The sequence below is a fragment of the Lynx rufus genome, unplaced genomic scaffold (genome assembly GCF_022079265.1).
Source record: "Lynx rufus isolate CCGP_SWC_20201006 ecotype Redwood Valley unplaced genomic scaffold, mLynRuf1.p SCAF_6, whole genome shotgun sequence".
Classification (NCBI taxonomy): Eukaryota; Metazoa; Chordata; class Mammalia; order Carnivora; family Felidae; genus Lynx; species Lynx rufus.
In genome coordinates, this window is record NW_025814878.1 from 58,663,769 (window position 1) to 58,689,355 (window position 25,587).

The 25,587-nt window shown below is 34.8% G+C and overlaps 1 protein-coding gene across 1 annotated transcript in view; it reads left to right on the forward strand.

The window, feature by feature from the left end:
* Positions 1 to 25,587, forward strand: part of MMS22L (MMS22 like, DNA repair protein) — a 127,850-nt gene that overhangs the window by 38,655 nt on the left and 63,608 nt on the right. The window contains exons 13-14 of the mRNA XM_047102609.1: positions 2,223 to 2,449; positions 4,325 to 4,828. Coding sequence (XP_046958565.1) covers positions 2,223 to 2,449; positions 4,325 to 4,828 — 731 coding nt within the window. The remainder of the gene's footprint in view (positions 1 to 2,222; positions 2,450 to 4,324; positions 4,829 to 25,587) is intronic.

A 25,587-nucleotide genomic window follows, 5' to 3' on the forward strand; every position in this document is an offset into this window, starting at 1 on the left:
GTAGCTCAAAAATATTGTTTTACCTTTCATAAGCATTGTTTATAGAGCATTGACATAAGGGAATGGAACATTTTGTCTCTTTTCTCTAAAGAGTGAGAGTAAGCAAAGGAACCAAAATTGCACCAGAAAGATATTTCTTTTTAATCCTCATTTATAAATGTTTTCTAACAGTTACTGATTACTAGCAATACATTGAACAGTTAATGCTATTCTGAATAAGACATAGTCTTGGCATTTGAGTTGCTTATAGGTTAGTGGACATTGTGGGGAGGAAGTTACAGTACTGTGGAATGTCCAAGGACAGAGTATCTGACCCAGTGTATAGACTTGTGAAAGGCTTTATGAGGTTGTAATTTTTTAACTGGAGAATGAGTAGAATTTTCCAGGCATAGAAGAAATGGAGTGTTCAGGTGAAAGGAACATAATGAACAAATGTATGAACACATAAAAAACTTGGTCTTTTCCTACCGTGTTAAATAGTTTTGGATAGGTCTGATATGACTATGGGAAGAAACAGCAGATAAGGAACATAGGGTAGTCAGTGACTAGATTATGTAGGGTTGAAGATAATGTGCAGGTTGAGTTATGATTTATTCCAGAGACATAGAAAACCAAGGATGTGACATATTGGGTACGTGTGTGAGAGAGTTTTCTGAAAATGCTATAAATAAATTGTTATATTAATAGTGCAATGTAATAATAAATGCTAATAATGCAGTGAGTGAGTAAAATAGGGGCAATGGATTTAGAAAGGAGAGGATATGTTTGAAAAATAAAAATTATAAAGGTAAGTTTATAGGATTTAGTTACCTGTTATGTGTGGAAAAAAGAGAAGATTTGGAGTATTTGAGTTCCTGAGTAAATAGTGAACCCTTCAAACGAGATAGAAAATGGAAATGGGAGGTTTACAAGTAAATTACTAGTTTGGGTTTATACATAATGGAGCTTATTAAAAATAAGAAAAACACCTTTCTCTGAAGCATAATTTCAGGCTGATTGGAAAAATGACCCATTCTAGTTCTGAGACAACATCTGTATGAGTCCACAGTGTCTTGTCATATCTGAAAGCTAGGAAATATCAAAGTAAGATGGAGTCATGTCAAAAGGAGGTCCCATTGCTCCAATGCTGGGTAAATTTGAGCATAAGAAAGAATAATGATTGCTGTGGATTGAAACTTATCAAATACAGGGGCGCCTGGGTGGCTCAGTTGGTTAAGCATCTGACTTCGGCTCAGGTCATGATCTCACAGCTTGCCAGTTTGAGCCCTGCATCGGGCTCTGTGCTGACAGCTCAGAGCCTGAAGCCTGCTTTGGATTCTGTGTCTCTCTTCCTCTCTGCCCCTCCCCCACTTATGCACTCACTTGCGCGCGCGCTCTCTCTCTCTCAAGAATAAATAAACATTAATTAAAAAAAACCAAACCCTCATTATTCTGAAAACTATAAATGAGAATATAAACTATATTTAAGAATAACCAAATTTCTAATAAGCTAATTAAGAAGTAAGGATAGAATTAGAAAATCACTATTTTGTACATCTGATGAAGTAAGGCTTCTGGGCAGTGATCATTAATGGCTGCTAAAATTGTTCAGTGAGAATCTTGGGGATCACTCAGATTAACAGATCAGGTTGATAAGACCCTTAATCTTAACGTCACAAAAGGAATGACACAATTTAATGTGTCTCTTTTCCTAATTGCAACATGAAGTGCCCAGTACTACCAATGGAATATTCTTATCAAAAAACTCAACCTGCATGAATCTGATCAATCCTCTAGATACAGCTACCGATTTTCAGAACAAATAGGGGATAAAAGAGTACATTACATGAGACTAGGGAGATACTAGCAGCTAAATCCAGATTGGAGAAAATTCTACACAATAAATGACCTAATACAAAAATAAATGGTATGACATAAACTCTGGGAAACTTACATAAGAGATTAAAGAAGCAAAGCAACCAAATGCAATGGATGGATCTTGTATGTTTCCTAATTTGGACAGACCAACTGTTAAAAAGACATATTGGAGATGTTTTAGGAATTTGAACAGCCCTTGGTGTCTCTGCTTTTGTGGAATTTTTATTTTGGCAGGATGTGTAGTACTGTTTGTAATTTATGTGATCAAGGCAAGTCAAACTTTTAGTGAGCTAATTGGGATTTCCATTTTTGTTTACTTGGATTTAATACTTACATTCTTTTCTTTTTTTCTTTTTTGCTTTTAGAATAGTTCTTTTAGCATCTCTTGGCTTCCTTTGAAAGGCCTCACACATATTATTAAGTCACCCTTGTCTATGCTAGAAATGGTGAAGACTTGCTGTTGTGATAAACAAGATAATGGCCTGTATAAATCCAGCAGTAGTTACACCATTTTCCTTTGCATTTTGGCAAAAGTTGTTAAGAAAGCAATGAAGAACAATGGCCCTCATCCTTGGAAACAAGTCAAAGGAAGGTATGTGCCATATATTTCTTTGTCATGAACGTTCACTCTGAAGAAGTGTTACTTACTGTTTGTATTTTTTAAGTTAACTTGTGCTTAGAAGTCTTTATGGCTTATACATTTAAAATGTATTCCCTAGTGTATACAGGACAACAAAACATGCAGCCTTTTGATCCTGCCAATTTACTATAGTAAGGAACAAACCTAGTATCTAGAACTTGGGGAGAATTTTGGTTTATCTCATCTGTCCTAAAGATTGAAATTCCATACATTAAATATATTAGAGAACTGTTGTTTCTTTTGCCAAAATTAATTGTAACGTTATTATATAATTCAGTGCATAAATTTTATTCAAAATTACAGAAATAGAAAACCTTTCCAAATCATACACTGGCAGGTAATAGAGTCAGTCTGTAAAACTCTGCATTCTTTGAATTCAGTCCCATTAGTCCTGCTTCCTTGAATGAAAACTAACCAGAAGATAGAACCAAATAACTCAAATGTTCTCATTTGAGAAGAATGCCCAGTTTTCATTTCTGGTGTGGTAAAATAAACTTTCGGTCATATTTATCTGGTTTTTGTTTTTGAGAATTTTGCTTGTTAAATAGATATGAATTTTTATTGTCTTCCCTTGATCTACTTTCTTTATCTGTTATCCCTTTTTCTAGCCCTCTTTGTAAAATATACTGCCCCCCACCACTTGCTCAGCTTATATAATGGGAGCTCTTGCAGAGTAAGAATTCCTTCATGTTCTAGGTAGGGATTTGTCAGGAACCACTGAATGAAATTCCTGTTTGATTCCCACATATGACTTGCAAGATGATGGTGATACAGTAGAATTTTTTTAGTGTATACTTTTTTTTTAATGGTAACTTCTTTGTTAAACCTCCAAAAATTATGTGGCTCAAACAGTAGTTTTTTTTTTTCTGTTTGCCAGTTTATCTTTGAATCTTAAATCATTTTATGGAAGACATAATACTCAGAACTTTTATTTAAAACAAATATTTGGAATTTATTCAGTAACAGTTCTATTGTTCCTATCCTAATCCCTTAATTGATGAAGTAATCCTTTACTTCAACTAGTAAATTATATTAACACAAGAGATTTTTAAATGGGGAGTCTTGCACATTTAAACACTAACCATTTTACTTTATCGATAAGTAAAAATAATTTTTCCAGCACGTTGAATTGTCTTAGGTATAATTCTGGCAAGAGCAGGTCTTTGTGAGGGGTACAGGGAGAAAGAGTTTAAGGAAAATTGTTTTAAAATTGCCCCATTAAGATTTCTTTAAAGCACATCAAATTGTACTTAAAGAAGTATATATTTGGGGTGTCTGGGTGGCTCAGTCAGTTACGTGTCCATCTCTTGGTTTCAGCTCAGGTCATGATCTCATGGTTCGTAGATTTGAGCCCGTGTCAGGCAGTACATTCATAGTATGGAGCCTGCCTGGGATTTTCTCTCTCCCTCCCTCCCTCCCTCTCCCTCTCCCTCTCCCAAAATAAATAAACTTTAAAAAAGGGGGATATATATTCTTTCTTATTTGTCAATAAAAATTAAAAAAGAAAGGTGATTAAGAGTACTAAAATAACAGGAAAAGCCATGTACTATATGAAAAGAACTTATACGGTCCTTTGGGGAAGACCACTGAATCCTTTTAATTCACTCATAGATGATTGCTGCTTCACTGAGAAATTTGAAGGTATGAGTATTCTGTGAGTATTTTCAAAGTAGAAAAAGTGACAATGGCAACATTATAATGAAGAATTAGCTAAATTTACAGTAATGAGATTGTCATGAGTATTGAGTGAGCTGTTATTTTAAAAGGTTATTTTAAAAGCTGTTATTTGAAAAATTTTAAGGTAATTTTTTTTGTTTTGTTTTGCAGAATATATTCTAAATTCCATCAAAAAAGAATGGAAGAACTAACTGAAGTTGGTCTTCAGAACTTTTTCATCCTTTTTCTACTCTTAGCAGCTGTTGCAGAAGTGGAAGATGTAGCAGGTCATGTGTTAGGCCTCCTGAATTTCCTCAAGCCTTCCTTTATAACATCTCCTCTCATTTGGAAGGGTCAAGTGGCCTTCCTCTTGATGTATATCCAGAAAAATCTGGACATTGGTGTTTTGGCTGAGAAATTTTCAGGTGCTTTTCGAGAGAAAGCAAAAGAATTCTTGGTATCTAAGAATGATGAAATGGGACAAAGACAGACTCTCTGGACCCTTCTTTCCATCTATATTGATGGTGTTCAGGAAGTGTTTGAGACTAGCCATTGCTTGCATCCTTCCCATGAAAAACTGCTTAATGATGGATTCAGTATGCTTCTGCGAGCTTGTCAAGAATCTGAACTTAGGATCGTGTTGAGCTTTCTACAAGCTGTTCTGGCCAGAATCAGGTACGTTTTCCAGTAAATACTCTGATTTATTGATTTATTTTATGTCATCACCTATGTTGATTCTATATTAAAATTTTCCTTTCGATACACTCATGAAATCCAAATGGAGAGAGAAGAGTGGTTTTACTGCTATGTTGGCATAAGTAGTTTCCAAACTGTTACTTTGAACAGTAATTCTTTAAAAAGAAAGTTTATGTGCTAACACATAAAACTAAACTCCGAGCAGCTCTGGTGCAGTCCCTGAACTGCTTCTTTGCCCCTCCTTCCCTTTTTACCTTTGCTAAAGGAATAGTATTATCCAAAGGAATGTTTCAGATAGTCTAAACAAGATCATGAGCTCAAATCTAGGGTGGCTTCTACTGAAACATTTGCATTTTGTGCCCTTAAGAAGAGTTTGACCACCCTGTACCATTAAAAAAAAAGGTAAGCTTCTTTAAATTATTTTGCTGCAGAGTTCTAACCTCAACTGCATGAAATATTTTCAGGTAAAACAATTTATTCTGAGATTAAAATAAGATTTTTCTGTTGATAACACCAATCACCCATATAAAACAATGTTTTCAGATCCACTTAAATACTGCTTTCGTTTTACTCCACAGAAGTAAAATCGTTTCTCATAGAATCTTCCAGATTTTTTTCTTCTCATTTATAGGCTAAAAACACAAAACAGATGATCTTTGTTCTGCACCTGCCTTTTTTCACTTAATATTTCTTTTTTTTTTCTTCAGATCGAATAAATCTTTCGCCTTTCACTTAATATTTCTTTGGCAGCTTTCCATGTTAGTAGATGGATACCCATCTAATTCTTTTTAATGGCTACTTAAGTGTTTCATTATATGGTTGTACCAAACTTTGTTTAACGAATACCATAATAATGTCAATTTATATTGTTTACCACTTTGTTATTTTAAACAGTTTTATTTAACATCTTTATATGTGCCTTCTCTGTGTATTTGTGGAAGAATAGATTAATTTCTAAAAATGAATTGGTCTATGTGCATTTAAATGTAGATAGATGATACCAGATTTTCTACCCCCCCAAAAAAAAAACAAAACAAAAAAAAACTTGTGCCAACTTTTACACTCCCTAATAGTATATGAGAAAGCCTCCTTTCTCATTTTTAGATTAGCATATGGAGTATATTTAGAAAATATGCATTCTCAGATAAGAAATTAAATGCAGAAGTTTGTAAAAATGTTAATGGAAACTTGGTAATAGGAGAATGGGACTAATTTCAAAAGTTGGAGAGGCTTTAAAAATGTAAATAAAAGTAAGAAAGTAAGAAATTTCTTCTTTATTTCTTTTTTGTTCACTAACTTCTTTTTGTCTTTAAGCTCCTACCTAGGACTTTTTTGGTTATTCTTTAAAAATGATAATTAGAAACACAAGAATAATTGTTGTATTCTTGAAAGACATACAGTATACAAATACTGTACTCATTTATTTCTTTGCCAACCTTGTCCTGCCTGTTTATAGATGAAGAAATGGAAACATGGACTTTTTGTGACTTACTAAAATAGGTTTCAGTATCACCACTCAGACTCTAACCAATCACAGCTACCTTCTTACATTACCGTTGTTAAAGTTTACAAATAACTAAACAGAAACTAACCAAACCATTATATATATATTTATAAATCATAAGGAGTTAAATGATTTGCAAACTGTAAACCTATTCATATATATTTATGAGTGCTTTTAGCTGTTATTTTTGCTACTAAAAAAAAGGGGGATAGTGCTTTTTGTTCAGTTTGTTTTTATGTTTTTACAAGTTACATATTTTTTAAATGTGTCCTCAGATGGAAAAAATGATCACAAAGAGGTGTGTAGACAAGTAAATCATGTTTTATTTGCAGTAATTAAAAATTTTTCTTAATGTTTATTTATTTTTGAGAGAGTGAGACAGAGTGTGAGTGGGGGAGGGCCAGAGAGAGGGAGACAAAGAATCTGAAGCAGGCCCAGGCTCTGAGCTGTCAGCACAGAGCCCGACGTGGGACTCGAACCATGAACCATGAGAACGTGACCTGAGCTGAAGTCAGACACCTAACAGACTGAGCCACCCAGACGCCCCTATTTGCAGTAATTTATCTTTGATTTATTATCAACATTATTCCATCTAAATTTCATTTCTTATAATAAAAACAAATTTTTGCTCTTTAAATTCAATTTAGTAAAAATCCTTTAGTGTTAAAGCCAAAACTGTTTCAAAATGTTGGGAAAATTCTGCTTGCAAGTATCTTATAAACTGTAATGCATCTCTGGTAATCATGGGCATTACTAGTCAAGTACAAAGGTAGGAATCAAGGGTGCATGTTGAAGATTATTGATTATATAAGGTGAAAGCAAGTGTACATTTATATTATAAGTTTCTTTTAACTAGATCTCCTTTGGGTTTGTAGTCTGCTATCATCTAAACCAAGGCCGTTGATCTGTAGGTAGTCCTATGAAAAAGACACAAATATATTTATGTTGATAACATTTAATTCCTTGCACACATACCTACTTTTAGTTTTGTTTTATAATGCTCAACTATGATTAAAAACAGTTGCTGTAAGTGACTGTGTAATCATATATCACTTCCGTTGCCATAATTGTAGAGCATTTTTAGCAGAGAGAAGAATGAGGTCAATGTGTTTGAGTAACAGTGAGTGGAGCATGCAGCTCCTGGGCGGCTCAGTCAGTTCAGTGTCTGATTCTTGATTTCGGTTCAGGTCATGATCTTACAATTTGTAGGATTGGGTCCTATGCTGACAATGCAGAGCCTGGTTGAGATTCTCTCCCTCCCTCTCTCTTTGCCCCTCCCCCACTCACATTTTCTCTCAAAATAAATATTAAAAAAAAAAAGTGCAGTAGTGTGGGGAATCTTCATTAAAGCTGTCATCATGTAGGTACTACCATCTTTTAATTTTCTGAAGTTTGCATTGTAATTTGCACACAGTTCTTCAGTGAGACTGATTAAAGTATATAATAAGAGGGACCGTGACTTGGATGGTTTTGTTTTATTTCATCAGTTTTAGAGCTTCCAAGGCAGATACCCTGAAGATGGACAGGCTTTTAGTTTCGGATCTTTGGGGAAAGAACCCCAGAGATCATTCAGGATTGTTAACTTAAAAAGAAAGAAGAAAGGGAGGCAGAGAGGGAAAACACAAGAAAAAGTCCTTTAGATATTTGATCATAGAGATGTGTTTGTTCCTACTTTCTTAATCCAAAATCTGAAACTTCTCTGAGGATCTTTTCATAGGAGCCTCCTAGGTATGCTATAATATTAGTATTACTTTTAATATTATTAAACGGTTCAAAAATGTTTTGATAGTTGATAAAAACTAAAGCATAGGCTCCCCGCCCCCCTTTTAAGAACAGAGCTAAAATCTTTGAATTTTGCTTTAGATAAGGAAGATGGGTTACATAGATTGATGATATTTATTCCTGGCTGCATCCCTGACAAGAAAAAGAATGAAATACTTTACCTTAGCAATCTCTTCTGTTTTCAAATTCAGGTGGGAATAAGGTACCAGTCCTTGCATAAATGTGTGTGCAGGATGTGTGAGTGTGTATGTTGAACTGGGTAATAGTTTTATAACTGTATGACAGAGAAATTATAGGTAGGAAGGAACGAAGATCACTGATTAAAGGGAGAAGCGGCTCCCTCTAGGCTGTTAAGAAATAATAACTTCATATGCCACTTTCTGCTAACTGGAGCTGATGGCTCACCAGAGCATTCTTTATTGCTGATTAAGTAGCATTATGAAAATACTGACTTGGTTATGTTAACTAAATGCCTCCATGTTTAAAACTTCGAATGTCAAGCAGTTTTTAGCAGTCATCTTTAACATTTCACATTACCTTTCTGGAATCCCATTTCTGGTTCTCACTTGCTGTTATTTGAGGTTAATATAAAAATGGCAGCTTTCATTTGTGGAGTTAGGTGTAGCCAAAAGCTTTTCTTTAATTATATCCATTCATGCTGCTATAGTTAAGGGTCTGTCAGCATTTCCATTATAAACCTCCATTTTCAGGGTTTTATAACACAGCTATGAAAATTAGCTCTGGGCAAAAACTTGACATACAAGGCCTCATGAGATTCTCCCTCCTCCCATCCCCCTTTTTCATTTTTACTGAAGTAAGGGTGAGTGATTTCAAAATGCCTTTTGGCATCTGCAAATATCATTTGGAGTTTAAAAAGAAACAATAAATTTTCAGGCTTTGTACCTGTTTGTTCTACCACTTAAGGGAGGTTGTGGACTTATGAATTTAAGCCAAATGGATATTGATCAACTGACATCCTATTTTGTATTAAACAAGAGCCTGGTTGCAGAAGAGGTCTAAAGGCAGTTGAAAACTTGTCTCAAATGTTAAATTTTGAGACTACGAAATAATTCAGAAGGGATGGTTAGTTTCTTTTTGATATTCTGTGTGCTGAGTACAACTCCTTAAAAGATTAAGCCTCTGTTTTCCTGGCTTCAAAATACATTTTGAGAATACATATATTTTTAAACCCTTTTTTCTTCTTTTCCAGTGAGCCTAGAAGTTCATCTGTGTATTATATATCAATTTTGACGTTTGGGATTGGGTGGGGTGGGGGTGGGGAGTTGTGTATGCACGTGCATAGAACTGTGTTTATTATTCCCCTCAAATGTTTTTCTTGCTCAGTAGTTCTAGTTATTTTAACTTTTATTAGTGTGGTATCATTTATTCTAAACAATTTTTTTTTTTTTTTAATCTGTGAGAGAATTGGGGTTGTCTAGGTAGGGAAGGAAGAAGTACAAGAGGAAATGTTCTCCTGAGGGACTGCTGGATGCCAAAAAATGCATATGAATTTTCAGGAAAAATAGAAAGGATGCTTTTGACGGCATGCAGGCCTTTCCCTCCTTTTGTTATTGGGTTTTCTATTATTATGAGTGGTTACTGCTTATGTATGTATGATTTGATGCATGTTTTTGGCATTGTTCTAATAATTTGGGAGAGAGCACATGATTGTGTTTCATGGATATTTCTAGTTTTTATTTGAAAAATCAAATAGTTTTGTTGCTTACTAAAAGTGATCCATTTACCAGTTTTGGTTGCTTCTGAGAAAGCATAAGCACTCAAGGGAAAGTAGTATAAATCTTAATATTTTGAGAGTATGTAAAAAGTTAATGATTTTTTCCATTATTAAATATTTTATTTATCTTTCAACTGAGATTTTAATGTATATGATGAATTAGTATTTTACCTTAATATTAACTGTTTACTAGGCTTGAATTTTGCAAAGTATTTTCACTATAGCTTTTCATACAACATTTTATAAATTCATGCAGTTATATAAACTCAGTTTTGTGAACTTTTTTTCTGTTTTGCTAAAACAGATTACTTAATTTTTCATACATAGGAATTAATATTTAAGTCATTTAGTCTGCAACTAGATCTGTTACATACACATGGATTCTCCTTACATAAGTACAAAATAATTCTTTTAAAATATTTTAAGGGAAAACTTATGTGTCCAAATCTCAACTTTATTCATTCTGCAATGAGGGTAATAGCACATACTTTTACTAGGTGTTTTGAGGATTAAGTGCAATAATGAATATGAAGTTTTTGGCACAGAAAGTGTTCAATACATGTGAGCCGTTGCTCTTATTGTCATTACTGTTGTTTTCAAAAGAACCCATAATCATTTCTATGTACTACACTTTAAGCCTGGCAACCTCAGTAAACACATTCACATACATGCACACATGTACGTACTTACACCTTGGATAGTTCTTAACTAATTCTGATATTGTACTTTTAACACAGTGGCCATTCAGTAAATGCATTTGGATGTGTAAATGAATCAGATTGCTTAAAAACAAAGTCCAGATTGTAGGGAACATGAATATTGCCTAATAATTCTAGAACTGTTAAAAGTTGTGATTCTATATGTCTGAGATGCTAAGGAGCTGCTGTAGAAAAAGAAAACTAATTTCTTAAGGTAGAAATGTGATATATAAATATGTCCTTCCTTTCTCCGTATACTCAGTTGATAGAAATTTTTTTTAATGTTTTCATTCCTTTTTTATTCTCACTACTATTTCCTCCATTTTTAGACCATTATTAAGGTTTCCTACTCTCTGTGCCTCCAGTGCCTTCTGTCTTCAGACCGCCTTTTTTTTTTTTTTTTTTTAACAGCTTAATTGAGATATGTTACTTATCATACAATTCACTTACTGGCCAGCTTTATTAAGATATAATTCACATACTATACAGTTAAATGGTTATTATATATCATGGTTATCGTATATTTACATAGAGTTATACAGCCATCATCATAATTTTAGAACAGTTTGTCACCCCAGAAGGAAACACTATACCCATTAGCAGTCACTCTCCATTTTCCCCTACCCAACCTCCATCCTTAGCAACAACTAATCTACTTTATGTCTCTATAGATTTGCTTTTGCTGGACCTCTCATAAAAATGGGATCGCCCAACATGTAATCATTTGTAACTAGTTTCTTTCACTTAGAATAATGATTTTAAGGTATATCCATATTACCACATATATCAGTACTTTATTCCCTTTTATTGCCATATAATCCATTGTACCCACATTTATTTATCCATTCATCTCTTGATGGAGATTGGATTGTTCCCACTTTTGGGGTTCTATGGATAATATTGCTATGAACACATGTATTAGCTTTTGTGTGGAAATGTTTTTCTCTTGGGTATATACTTAGGAATAGAATTGCTGGGTCATATGGTAACTCTGTTTAACCTTTTATGGAAATACTGAACCATTTCTAGTATACCATTTGATATTCCCACCAACAGGGTTTAAGGTTTGAAATCTGTCCACATCCACACCAGCACTTGTTGCTAAGTGTCTTTCTGATTGAAGTGATCTTAGTGGATGAGAGGTAACATCTCATTATAGTTTTGATTTGCATTTCGGGTGGCTAATGATATTGTGTGTTTTTCATGTGTTTATTGATCATGTTCCTATTGACTATTCTGTTTTCTTTGGAGACATATCTATTTGGATCCTTTGCCCATTTTTAAATTGGGCTTTTTGTTAGTGAACTGTAAAGAATGTTTTATATGTTCTAGAGACAAGTCCTTCATCAGATAGGTGGTTTGCAAATATTTTCTCACATTCTGAGGGTTATCTTTCACTTTCTTGATGTTGTCCTTTGCAACATAATTTTTTTTTTAATTTTAATGAAGTCCTATTTATTTTTCCTTGTGTTGTTTGTGCTCATCTCATTTTTCCACATTTATCTTTTTAGAGAACAAGTGTATTTACGTCATTCTGTGCTTTAACACTGTTACTGACTGACATCCTGATAACCACAGAAAATTTCACAGTCCTTACCATGGTCTTCAGAGTCTTCCACAGTCTGGCTTTCCCACATTTGCAACTTTTTCTTGTGATTTCCCAGTTATTTTAGTCAGATGGAACTACTAATTCTCAAGAATTCTCCAAATCTTTCTTTTGTCTTTTCCTATCAGAACCAGTTGAGTGCTCAGGCCAGAACATAGTAGAGAAAGATCTGAGGACTGAGTAAGCCGAAGTGAGGTGATAAACAATGATAAGAAAAGGGTTAAATCCAGGGAATGAAAGTAATTGTCAAGATCAGAAGTCAAAAATGGTCAGTGCTGGTCATAGTAGGCATAGAGGTGGAGTAGCAGAGTACAGGAAAAGAAAAACAAAACAAACGATTTATTTAGAAGGATTTAGAAGGGTAAGGTAACTTCAGAAATTATTACTAAATGAATGGATCAGAACTAGAGATGGAATCAGAAAGAATCGTACATGGGCATCATATATGGGAGAAGCCAGAATTCCAGGCAGTAGTGGACAATTCTACAGTAGCGAACTGTGCTTTTCTGTTTCTTTAAAAAAAAAAAAAAAAAAATCTCTACACCAATGTGGTGCTCAGACTCACAACCCCAAGATCAAGAGTTACATGCTCTACCAACTGAGCCACCTAGGAACCCTGTGCTTTTCTGCTTCTAAAGGAACCCCTGTTAGTGTCTGAGAGTTGCTACTCTTGTTGCTGCACAAGGTAAAATTCAACTCCTCTATCACACTAGGTATAAAGCAAGTCTTTGATACCTATACATAGTGCCTACTGTAGTGGAAAGCAGAAGACACTGTGGACAGCACTGACTTCGATGCTATACCTATTCAGAACATGGGCCATAATAATCTCTCAGTACATGTTTATTTTCTTTATTTACCTTTTTCTCTTTTTATGTGAACAACATTATCCTTTCCTACTATCCTATCCTATTTTAGAGAAAGAGCATGAGTAGGGGAGAGGGGCAGAGAGAAAGAGCATCTTAAGCAGGCTCCATGCTCAGCACAGAACCTGACAACGGGGCTCGACCCCAGTATCCTGGGATCATGACCTGAGCTGACATCAAAAATCAGATGTTTAACGAACTGAGACACACAGGTGCCCCAAGCTTCTCTTGAAATGTATGCTTGTCTATGTGTCCCTAATCTTGAATAATTTCTCTTCCTTTTGAACCTCCTTAACATTTTATCTCTAATATCCTTTAGTGCTTTCTACCTGTGCTGTAATTATTTTTAACAGAGGATACACATTCATTAAGCAAATTATTTAAAAAAACTCAACTAATATTTATGAGTGCCTGCTATGGGAGAAGACATTATTATAGGCACTTGGGGTACATTAGTAAAGCAGTTAAATGCAGCATATATGACATGTACTCATGTATTTCTGGACCATGAGATGGACCATGAGAATAGAAAGGTACTTAGGTAAGTGTTTATTGAAACCATCATCTTTTTACCATTTCATATTTTACTATTTTAGTCATTCAGCATTATTTGATAATGATTTATACTTGTCCCCAACTTTTACTTGCTTATCTAATAATTCTTGCCAGTATCCACTTGAAAGTAGACAACAGTAATTGTGCAGCCAGGCTATGGGTTTAATGTATAATCTGTATTTCGCCTCCATGATTATTGCCTTCTCAAGCACCAGTGGGCAGAAAGGACCTCCAGGGAGATGACAAGAGTACATTCTTCTCAGTTAATTAAAAGGGCTTGGGTCTTATTGAAAAATTTTGTGTCTATTCTAGCTAAAATTTTTGTCCCACTTTTATTATTTTAACTATTGAATAGTTATCACCAAACTCTTCTCCCACTGAAATGTGTAAACAAGTGGAGTAATTGGGCCTTTGAGCTTTTGGCTTGCTTTTGAAATTTTGAGAAGCTCTCCATTGAGTCTGGATCTACAGGAACACCTCAAATCTAAAAGTAGATATCATCTGTATTTGGATTCGGTCAGAAGCAAGGTATTTAAAGAGGGAACTGAAATAATGGAGTGAGGGAATAATCAAACAAATATTTTAAGACAATACCTCAGGATGGAAAATTCCTGGCAGAGAGGGCCTCTTGAGTAACCACAGCACAACGTAGGAAAATAGACTCATAACAAGGCACGTATGTGTGAGATTCAGACTGCTGCACACAAAGAAAAGGTACCAAAATTTCTGTGACTTCTTAGTTTTCCCCCACTTTCCTTAGTCTCTATTTTTTGTTTTTGCTGTGCCCCTAGTTTTTGATCTCCAGTTACAGGTCAGGTCTAATATTTAACACCAATTACCAATAATTATAAAATTAAAGAGAAGTAAGAGATAAATAGAGCTTTATATTGGTCCCTCCCCCCCAAGATTATTCCTACTTTCAAGAAGTGGGTGAATGGAGTTTTATACTTCTTTTCTGATTAATAGTTCTCAAGGTTTGTAATAACTAAAAATCTGTTTTCTCTGGGATGAAACAGTAAATGTACCTCTCATAATTAGAAAAAAGAGGGAAGGTAGAGATGGAAAAATAACACTATAAAACAGAAATTGGGGCGAAAAATGTTGGGACAGAAGGCAAGGACAAAAGAAATATACTCTGCAAAGGAAACATTTCATTATTTTGAAAGTAGATCAGCTCAGTTGTTCAGGGAATAGAAGTGCCATGATTATTTTCTGTACCAAGCACCAGAACATTTCTCTTTAGCAAATGGTAAATCAAAAGATGTTGGGTGAGGCGAAAGCTACTTTCCCCAATCTTATTTATGTCCCTGTGGTTCCTTGCCTGAACCCCACAGTTCACTATAGGTATTTGGACCACCCAGATCTTTGAAGCTTTAGATGAAATTCAGCAATGAGTTTGTAGGAAGACATTAGTACTGTGCACTTCCATGGCACCACACGGTGCTATGTTCTTAAACCAAAGACATGTTGTCATAATAAATATATTGAAGACTGGTACCTCTCATTTGTGATGCATTTGCTAAAGTTAATTCTTTTCCAACTATGGAATGGGTAAAAATATCTACAATTGTGATTTCAGTAAGTGGACCCAGTCTATAAAAACTCATTGAGATAAACTGCTGTTGCAGCTGTCATTTATAAAAGGGAGATCCTCAGAGGAAGTAATAATTTAAGCATTTACATCCAATAAATGTATAGTACAACAAGCTGCTAGACCTGTTTTTTAATGATGTGATGTGTCACTGAAGGAAAGAAATTGATCTCTTAATTATTCCATTAATTATTTTTGGATTAATAAGACCTCAGATGGCACTATAAATTGTGGAAAAAGTAGATTCGTTATAGTTTCAAAATATTCTCAGCTATCCCACCATCTTCTAGTAATTACCCTAAAGTTATTTTCTTTAAGATGTATTTTCTTGGAAACTGTCCGAGTACATTTTTGTTTTATGATACGAATTTACTACTTTTGCCACCATATGGACCATAAGGAACAATTCCTAAGCTTTCTCCATCTACCTCGTGGAGAAGGGTGAGTAATTTCTCGGTTTCAAAATTTATTTATATTTTAATAGAATTGAGAACAAATATAAGGAGTGAAACTAGCATTTGGAACTCTTAATTTCAATTGTTTCTTCTTTACCTTACAAGATATATATTTTTCTCTCTTTAGGATATCTCTTGTCAGATTTAAGGCTTATTTAAAATGAAAAGAAAGCTGGAGCAATTTTCTTTATTCCATTTCAGTCTCCTAAGGCCTATTTCCCCCTGGTGAGCTCATAGCAACAGGGGGGTTTAAGGGAATTCAGCTTTCTGCAAATTAATGTCTCACATCATGAAAATTCAGGACTTTTTTTTTTTTTTTTAATCTTGAAAAGTAATACAGTGAGTGCGAGTATTATTTCTTGCCAGCGGGTGGAAGATGAATGATTTTGTCACAGTTTTACTGCTTGATGAGCAGTGTCCTGAGGGTCAGGCTTAAGTCTGTGTCACTATGCTGCTCATTACTCTTGAGCTAAATAAGGGCTGATTGGATCTAAATTGCCTAGCACATGGGCCACAGATGAGCTCAGTGAGCAGGGGATGACCCGCTATTCAGTCTGGGAGTAACCCCGGCGTGCAAATGCAGCATTAGAACACCGTGGGAGAATGAGAGGCTACCGGCTGCTGCCAGCAAAAGAAATCGAAATGTAAAAACTCTTTGATGCTGTGATGTTAGAATTTGAAATGTAGGAAGTGACAGGTTGATGGTACTTATCAGCTTTGGCTGGATTAGAGAACAGTGTCATCTTGCTTATATAATGACAGAAGAATGAAGCCAGCAGCTAACTACTGTGCAGAGTAGAGCCTCTGCAGTTGCCACAGCCAGTCGTTGCTGCCTCCTGCTGGCAGCTTTCCTGGGAACCAGTAAAAGATAGGAGGAAAGAACCTCATCTGTACTCAATTTCCAGGAATTTGGGACTCTTTGGTGGTGAAAAGCTGCCAGTGGTAGAATGCAAAGAAAGGGTATTTTAGAGCATACTAAATAGTAAATTGTTTTTAAAAAAAAAAATACATCATTATTGGGAAATTGGTTGTTCCAGAATTTTCTAGTTAACCAAGAGTTAATCCATTTATGAAGTGAATCTACCCAGGGCAAGAAACCCCAGTATACTCTTCCTGGAATAGTGTTCTTTCAGGGAGCCTCAATTGGGTTGGTTGATCTCTCAATTATGTATTTTTATCAATAACAGCACTTTACTAACAACTCATCTTCAAAATCTAACAACAGACTACCAACCGCAGGGTTGGCACAGTTTGAAAGATACCTGATAAAAATACAAAGTGAAAACCACTCCTGATTATGTAGCTTATGTTGCATACATCTTCCCCTTCGGGTTGGGGTGGAGGAAACAGGTTTCTCTCACAAGTCAGATGATTTAAAAAAATAAAATCCACCCAAACCCTATAAGACCTCTTTTGTTTCATTTTATTCCTACAGTTATTACACATTTGTAATACAAAACTTAGAAAATGTATCCAAGTTTTTTTTTAAGTTACTTAATCTTACCATGCTGAAAGAACTTGATATTGTTGTGTCCTTCTAGATTTTTCCTATTCATATACATTTTTTAAACTAAAACTGGGGTTAAATACAGTGTAGTAACCTGCTTTTTTCACTTTATGTATCATCAGTTGCTTATCAGTGACATCCACAGCATTATTTTGCTGGCTTCATAATATTCCATTGTGTGGATATACAGTAGTTTACCTGACCATTTCTTACTGGTGAAAATTTATACTATTTTGAATTTTTCACTAATAGATACAAAGCTTTGATTATGTTCTTTATGTATATCTTGGCAGGGTTCTTGGGTACTGCTGTATAAACTGTGTATGGCTCAACTCCAAAGGTATCATTCATAACGTTATAAAATGAGGCTTTGATCTTCATGGACATGTTTGACTATATGTGGAAGAGATTTTTTTTAATGATTTGGCTTAAAATATAGAATCCAATGGGGCACCTGGGTGGCTCAGTTTAAGTGTCTGGCTTTTGATTTCAGTTCAGGTCGTTATCTTTCGTGAGATCCAGTCCTGCATCGAGCTCTGTGCAGATAGCACAGAGCCTGCTTGGGTGTCTGTCTGTCTGTCTCTCTCTCTCTCTCTCTCTCTCTCTCTCTCTGTCTCTCAGGGGAGAACATGCCCCTGCTCGCTCACTCTCTCTTTCTCTCTCTCTCTCTCTCAAAATAAATAAACATTAAAAATAAAAATATAGAAATGTAGACAATTCGTTTTAAAAAGCTGAGAACTGTAGTTTAATTAAATTCAAGGTTTGTGCATACATACACACACACACATAATTACATCCTGCAGGAGCAAATTTTTAACTAGTAGAAAACCTGAAACTAGAAAAATCAACTTTTTCCCCCTATAGAACAAAACTATGGTTCTGTATGTTGAAAACATATAGAAAACAGAAAGCAGAAAGCTTTTAGAGCATGGGGGGCTTAAATGACAAGATAAAGAGTTAACTAACTTTCATCTCCCAGAATTTTAAAAAGGAATTTTCCCACACTTGTCTTTCCTATTTCCTTTAAGCAGTGTGCCTCCCTTGTCCCGTTGTTTACTATGAATATCAAATATAAAATAAAAGTTTTTATTTTAAATCTAAACCACTTGAAGCCTCTAGGAGATAATTTGTAATGCCTCTTTTATTTTCATACTATCAAAATTCATGTATCCTATAAAGGATGTAAATAATACAGAACTGTATGGTGTGGAAAATAAAAGTCATTCCCTTCCCCACAAAGGGAACCCCTCTTAACCCTTTAGAGAATATTCTTCTCAACTGTTGAGTTATTGCTTCTCCTTTTATGCACCCTGCCTCTTTTACGACCTCTTTATTTTAAGTGGGAAAGGCGGGATTATACCTTGGATGTTTCTGCACCTTCAGTTTTTTGATGAGAGATATCAAAGACATCTCTCTGCATGTGCACACACATACACACTCTGTATTAGACTGCAGAGTATCTCGTTGAATAGTAGACCTTACTCTGTTTAACCCCAGTGAACATTTAGGAGCTATACATAATTTTAAGTTAGCTTGGCTCTTGTACCTATCTGATTTTCCAAGATTCTCACTGAAAATTTGGATTGTTCAGTTTATTTAATGCGGATATTAGCTGTAGTTCAATTTTGTGAGTTATTGGTATATCCAGTATCAAAACCAGCCTGGCACACTTCTATTTCCGTTATCTAATGTGTGTGAATCATATAATTAATATCTTTTGCTTATATATAGTAAGGTATATAACTTTTTCAAAAGATTGAAAGCGTGAATTTTAATCCTGATTGCATTTTTCTTTCATTTTACTCTTCAAGTTATGTAATTTCTTTGAACCTCAATTTTTCTAATCTGTAAAATGTGTGTAATAATAGTTATTAAAGAGCTGGTTTGAAGAATAAAAGAGATATATCTCAAGTGTATAACAGAGCACCTAATAATGATTACTTTTGTTATCCTTATTGTTTGTCCATTGGTTTCATAGAAGTGAAGTGAAAGAATGTATATTACAAGTGAATTTAAGATAGCGTTTCCCGCTCTAAATTAAAACTTTTAGAGCTCCACTCTCAGTCCATTCAGTGTTATTCCATGAAAAGAATACTATTTATACTTACAGTAAAAGCACAAATTACTTTCTTAGTCATGTTTCTCCCACACACATACCCTTTTTTTCTTGTGACTTTAGAATTTTGACTATCAAATCTGTGCCTGTGCAAGAAACAGAAATGACTGTCTTATTCAGTCAGCTCACCTTTACTGAGTGCCCAGCAAGTACCTGCTATGGTGGACTCTGTGCTGGTATTGAAGAAAATAGAGATGCATAAAATCAGATCATTGCTCTCAAGTGCCCCACATATAGTAAGGCACACATATAAACAAATAAAGAAATACACTGTGATCAATTGACAAATGTTGCGGAGACCATTCTTAAAACCCTTGTACATCACTTAGAGATTTTTCTCTGAGATTGTCCTACACAAAATAATGCATATGGCAATAAGCCAGTCACACTTTGCTGTATAGCTGACAGGGGGCAGATAGATATATTAGAAGGGAGGTAAGTCTTTAGTAGCTTGTGTTTATGCAGATAGCAGTTCAAAAGTTTTTAAAGTTGTTTTAGACATCTTTAATATATTCCCACCATCAATAATAAAAAATAATAAATAACTTAGCCACTTATAAATGTGTGTACACACTTTAGTGATTTGTTAATTACAGCCATATCTCATTGATATATTTTTCTACGTTTCTTTCTCCTGACATCTACTTATTTTTCTTCTATTTCCATCCTCTGAAACCTTAATGTTTCCTTTTCCCCCCACCCTTTTCATGTGCTGTAAAACATAAACTTGTGAGCTTTTGAGGACAGTGTACTTTTGATAATTTAACATGACAAAATAGAATCCAAAACCAATAGGTAGTATTGCAGTGTGCATTTTTAAAAGTTTACATACATACTGTCATACCAGAGATGCTCCACACAGCCGTGCCACTTGCTTTTTTCTTTTAGTTTTATGCTTGAGATATACTGACAAAGAACATGTGCTTCAGGGAAATGAAGGATGTAGCCAAGAACAATAAATATTTTCGGTTCAGGAAATGGAGAATTCAGCACAGAATTGTGAAGGTACAGAAGACAGTTGTACACCTGGCCCAGGCAACCACCATTCCAGATTGAAATAAAATGATGATGAGCTGTGGGAGGAAGGCCTCCAGGAAAAAGTAGGGAAAGAAAAATTATTTTTCTAGTTCCAGAGGAGAGCAAAGCAATTTCATTATAAAATGACTTTTTCTTTGAAGAGCCTACAAGCCCGAATGGGGATTGTTGTAATGACCTCTCACTAAGTAACCTTGTTTATCTTTTAATGTTAATTTGCCACAGCAAATCATATGTTAAACACATCAACCTTATAAATATCATGTATATTTCAAATATTTTGAAATTTGCATTTTACATTTCCGTCAGGATGTATGAAAGTTTTAAGGGTTTTATGTATGTAAGTGCCATAATCTTTTAAACATGTTACATACATACATATACGTGTATACATACACACACAGTTAACTGTTTGTTTGTTTGTATTTATTTCCTAGGAGGAATTCCAATGTAATTCAGCAGATTTTTTTTTTTTCAATACTTTGTGTGTCTCAGGACTGTACTAATAAGTATTCTGGTGTACGTGAAAATGTATCCTGCACTAGAAAATGTGTAGACTCCAAATTTTTATTTACTTATTTACTTTGACTCCAAATATTTATATTTCTACCTTCATTCTTTTCTGAATTCTGAAATGCCTGGATCATTACTTTGACCCAACATGTGTATGGAATTTCTTATATTCTGAAGACCATTCTTGTAAAATTGTAAGTGGGCTCCAAAATACAAGAAATTCCACATCTTGGGTCAAACTAATGGTCCAGCCTTTTCAGAATTACATTACAATGGAAGTTTTGTGATAAGATATAATCGTATCTAATTTCCCAGAAGGCAAGTGCATTTTGCCTAATTTGGAGATATTAAATATGGTTCAATCTTTCCATTATTTCCTTATGGACTGATATAGTCATGTTTTATCTTTTAGGATGTTATTCTGCATTTACCATTTAGCACAGTACTAGTAGGCACTAGGAACTTGTTATCATTTAAATATATAAACTTTTTAAAACTTGGGCAGATGTTGTCTTAGTCTGTTCAGGCTACAATAACAAAATACTACAGACTGATTCCATCACATAAACAACAGAAATTAATTCTCACAGTTCTGAAGGCTGAAAGTTTGAGACTGAGGTGCCAGCATGGTTGATTTCTAGTGAGAACTCTGTTCTTTGCTTTCAGAGGGGGCGCTGACTCTCACTCTGCACTCACATGATGTTCTCTCGTGCATAGATGGGGGAAAGGAGTCCTTTGGTATCAATTCCTATAAGGACATTAATTCTATTGGATCAGGGCCCCACCCTTATGACCTGTTTTAACCATAATTCCTTATAGTCTTCAGCTGTACTGGGGCTTCAATATATGAATTTGGGGGGAATTTAGTTTTCAGTCCATAACAGATGGGTTTATTTATTCCCATTGGAATGATGGCAGGGGCAGGGGGAGCAAAGAAGTCAGATTAAATTTTCATACATGTTATTTCTCTTTTTGTCTTTTATGGTTTTTATCCTAGAATCACTGAAGTTGGAGAATCCTTTATTCACTCTGTTGCTTCTTTCAATTCTTCTATTTATCTTAAATACAAAGTTTCCAAGTTAAGGAAATAGCCTAATATTGCTACATTGTTCATGTTAGCCTGTGGTCTTGCATATTAAATATCCTGTATCTCCTCAAGTATTCATTAATACAGTATTTACATTTAGGAGAGACCATTGGTTTAAGAATAAATTTATATGAAGAAGCAAATTGAGGTTGAATGTGAAGTGATTGAAAGATCTTTTTGTGCCTAAATCAGCCCTAACTCCTGTGGGACCTCAGGTTGGCCCTCATATTTCAATTCTTTCATCTAAAAGATAAAGGATTGGATTAGATTACTTCAGTGCTTCTAATTCTATCTGTGGAATTAGAATGCTTTAATATTTTTAGGTAAATTTGCTTTTCTTTTAAAGTTGATAAGTGAAATGGAAATGTTTTACACAGCATGGTTAAACTAAATTTTACTTAATTAGCTTTATTTTGTTATTTATGGTTTTTCCCCTGTTTTATGTAGCATGCACAAAGTAAAAATACAAAAAAGAATGACATGAAGGGAAGACTTTTCCTAGGTACCAACTTACAGTGCTACAAATATCACCTATTTTGACTTTGGCCAGTAGTTGGTGATTTTTAGTTATACCTCAAAGGCAATAATTAGGTAGTAAATACTGAGGTGGCTACTTTGTGCATGATTTTTTTTTTTTTTTTTTTTTTTTTAGATATATAAAATCCAAGTCATAGTTCATTACTAAACAGCATATTTGGGAGTGCTTGACTGTCTCAGTTGGAAGAGCATGCAACTTTTGATCTCAGCATTATAAGTTGAGCCCCATGTTGGGGGGGGGGGTTGAGATTACTTAAATAAATAAGATGTAATAAAAATAAATTACAACTTATTTGATGAGGGATTCTTGCAGGTCAGGGACTTTAGGCAGTTTGACTTCTCACTTTCCAATGCTTTTGTGGGGAAGAAAGATTTGAAGAATTACAAATAAATTGTAACTAAGTAGGTTGGGTGAAGGGTAGATGAATAACCAGGCAAATATTTTTTGGATGCTTTATATGGACTTGCCCTCTTACCTGCTGCAGGTTTGATGGGAGAGAGACACCAGATGATCTGTAGTTGTAGATACATAATTCTGCACGTAATATATTAAAAAGAAATTAATGGGGTATTGCAATAATTCAGTAAATGGAATATTCAGTAACTTTTATTGAGCTCGACTAGTGCCAGATACCTCTTTGTGTACAAAAAACAAATAGACTCTACTTCAGTAAATTATTTTTAATGAACAATGACTGCAGTGTCACTCAAAGTGAAAATAAGTAGTGAATACCATCTTATGGCAATTCATCATCCATAGGAGAAAGAAGGAAGAAAAAAGATGGAATGAGAGGAATAGGAAAGATCTTTTGAAATAGGTGGCATTTGAACTGGGTATTGAAGGAGAAGTAGAATTTATACTTGTAATAAAGTAGGAGACTGCAGGAGGAAGGAAAGCAAAGGTCTCTTGAAGGAGGTGGGATATAAAAATGACAATCATATAACTCACTGAGGGAAAGGGAAGAAAAATGCTACAATAGAGAGTGATCTGAGAATTGGAAATTGGAGGGCGTTAAATGTGTTTTGGAACTGCTGAAGAAACTAGTCTGATAAAAGAAGAGGATATGTGCTTTAGCAGAAAGATGACCAGATTCTGAAGGGCTTTGAAATTAGGGCAGGAGTATATAGACCTGGCAGAGGAGGAAATCAAGTTCTAGTTTTAAGTAGAGGGACAACACAATAGCAGTGCTCTTCTCCCTCTACTGAATCACAAGCTTCTTGAGAAAAAAATCTTATCTCGTGCTTTCCTCTTAATTCCCTGCCTGAAATTTTCCTTGATTCCTTCTCTGTCTGGTAAGTTTATTTCCTTTCAGGTGTAAATGAAATACTGCAGTTTCCCCTGTGAAGAGTTTTCAGGCTCCCCAGGCAGAGCAAATGGCTTCCTCCTTGTGTACCCTAAACATATTTATATCACCCAGAGCATATATCGCTTGAAATGTCATCATCTTTATCCCCCTCCTTCACTAAAGTACTCTTTGAGGGCAGGGAATTTGTCTTATTAAAGTTTTATCTTCAGCACTACATACCCAGCTAAAGTACCTGACACACAGTGTTTCTTAGTCTTTGTTGAATGAATGAATGATGATTATATAAATGGTTCTGGCAGTAATATGCATGATAAATTGAAAGGGAACTTAGGCAAAGAAACTAGGTACAAAACCATTGTGGAAAAAAAAAGATTAGTGATATGAAAATATGTATTTTTAAAAACTTTTTAGAGTTTATTTATTTTGAGAGAAGAGGGGAGGGACAAAGAGAGAGGGAGAGCGAGAATCCCAAGCAGACTCTGCACCATTAGCACAGAGTCTGATGCACGGCTCTATCTCACGAACCATGAGAACATGACCTGAGCCGAAATCAAGAGTCAGATGCTTAACCAGCTGAGCCACCAGGTGCTCCAAAAATGTATTTTAAAAACTAAAAATAATTCAATGAAATGCAATATGGTAGGAAAGAACATCAGTTTTGAAATCAGGACTGATTGATGAAATTTAAAAAAAAAAAAAAAATAGGGATCATCTTATGACCCAGGCTGGTGCTATTATAGTCAGGCAAGCAATTTTGAGCAGTTATGGGTATTTTATGTTTGTTTGGCTTCTTTTTCCAGACCGGTAAAATTTTTCGTTAATTCTGTCGTTTGAGATTTCTTTCATTGGTGCTATTGATCTCATTACCCTAAAGATGTCCAAAAACTTTAATTTCATGTCTTTCTCTTTGCTATTTCAGCCATATAAATACAGCGTTGGTAACTTTCCATCACTTTCATACACCTGTACATTTCTGTTCCATATATAATGTTAATGTAATTTTGGAGGTTATAGTCCAAATATGAGGCCCATTTCTTAATTTTGATGCTCCTTCAGTAAGCTGACTGTATATTTGTTGTCTCTTCAATGAAAGTAGGTCCTCTTTGTCTCTGCACAGCATTAACTAATCCTTAGGGCAGAGAGATCTGACTGAGAATCTTCCTGTGATTGGAAGACTGGCATGAGTACTCTTGCCCCTAATCAACAAGTGACAGAGAGGGAGCTCCAGTGAGCCCTTACTTTATAGCTTCTGAGAGTACCCTTTTGAAATAGGGCAGTGACCTTTAACAGATGGTTAGGTTACAGTTGTGTGAGAATTTATCTTTTGTAGTTAATACTTTTCTTCCTGAACATAGATAGTTGTGATGAAGTTATGTTTCCAGGCTGTAAATACATCTTAATTTCTATGACTTATATGTCTTATACATTTAAGTATAACACATGGCATTAGACTGGAGACCTCTGTTCCCTGCTTCATATGCAAACATAATTGTCCAGTGGAGCACTTGATACCTTTAATGATCGTGCTCTGAATCCAGAAGTGATATGTTTCCAAGGCACGCTAATCAGAAGGAAACTTGATGTAATCATACACTCTGCTATAATTTACTTACAACTCTGAAAAATTCAATTATGGAAAGATGAGTGGAACATTTTCTTATCTTTTTGAGGGAGTTTGCCACAAACTTTGCTTACCTGTATGTGTAAAATAGTTTCCACAAATATTACATTTTTTTCTTCTAGCTTAACCTGATGAGGTTTTCATCTGTGCAATAAATACACTAATTCTAAAGATACTGTATATCTTATTTTGGCCTTTATTTGTCTTTAACTTAGAATTAAAT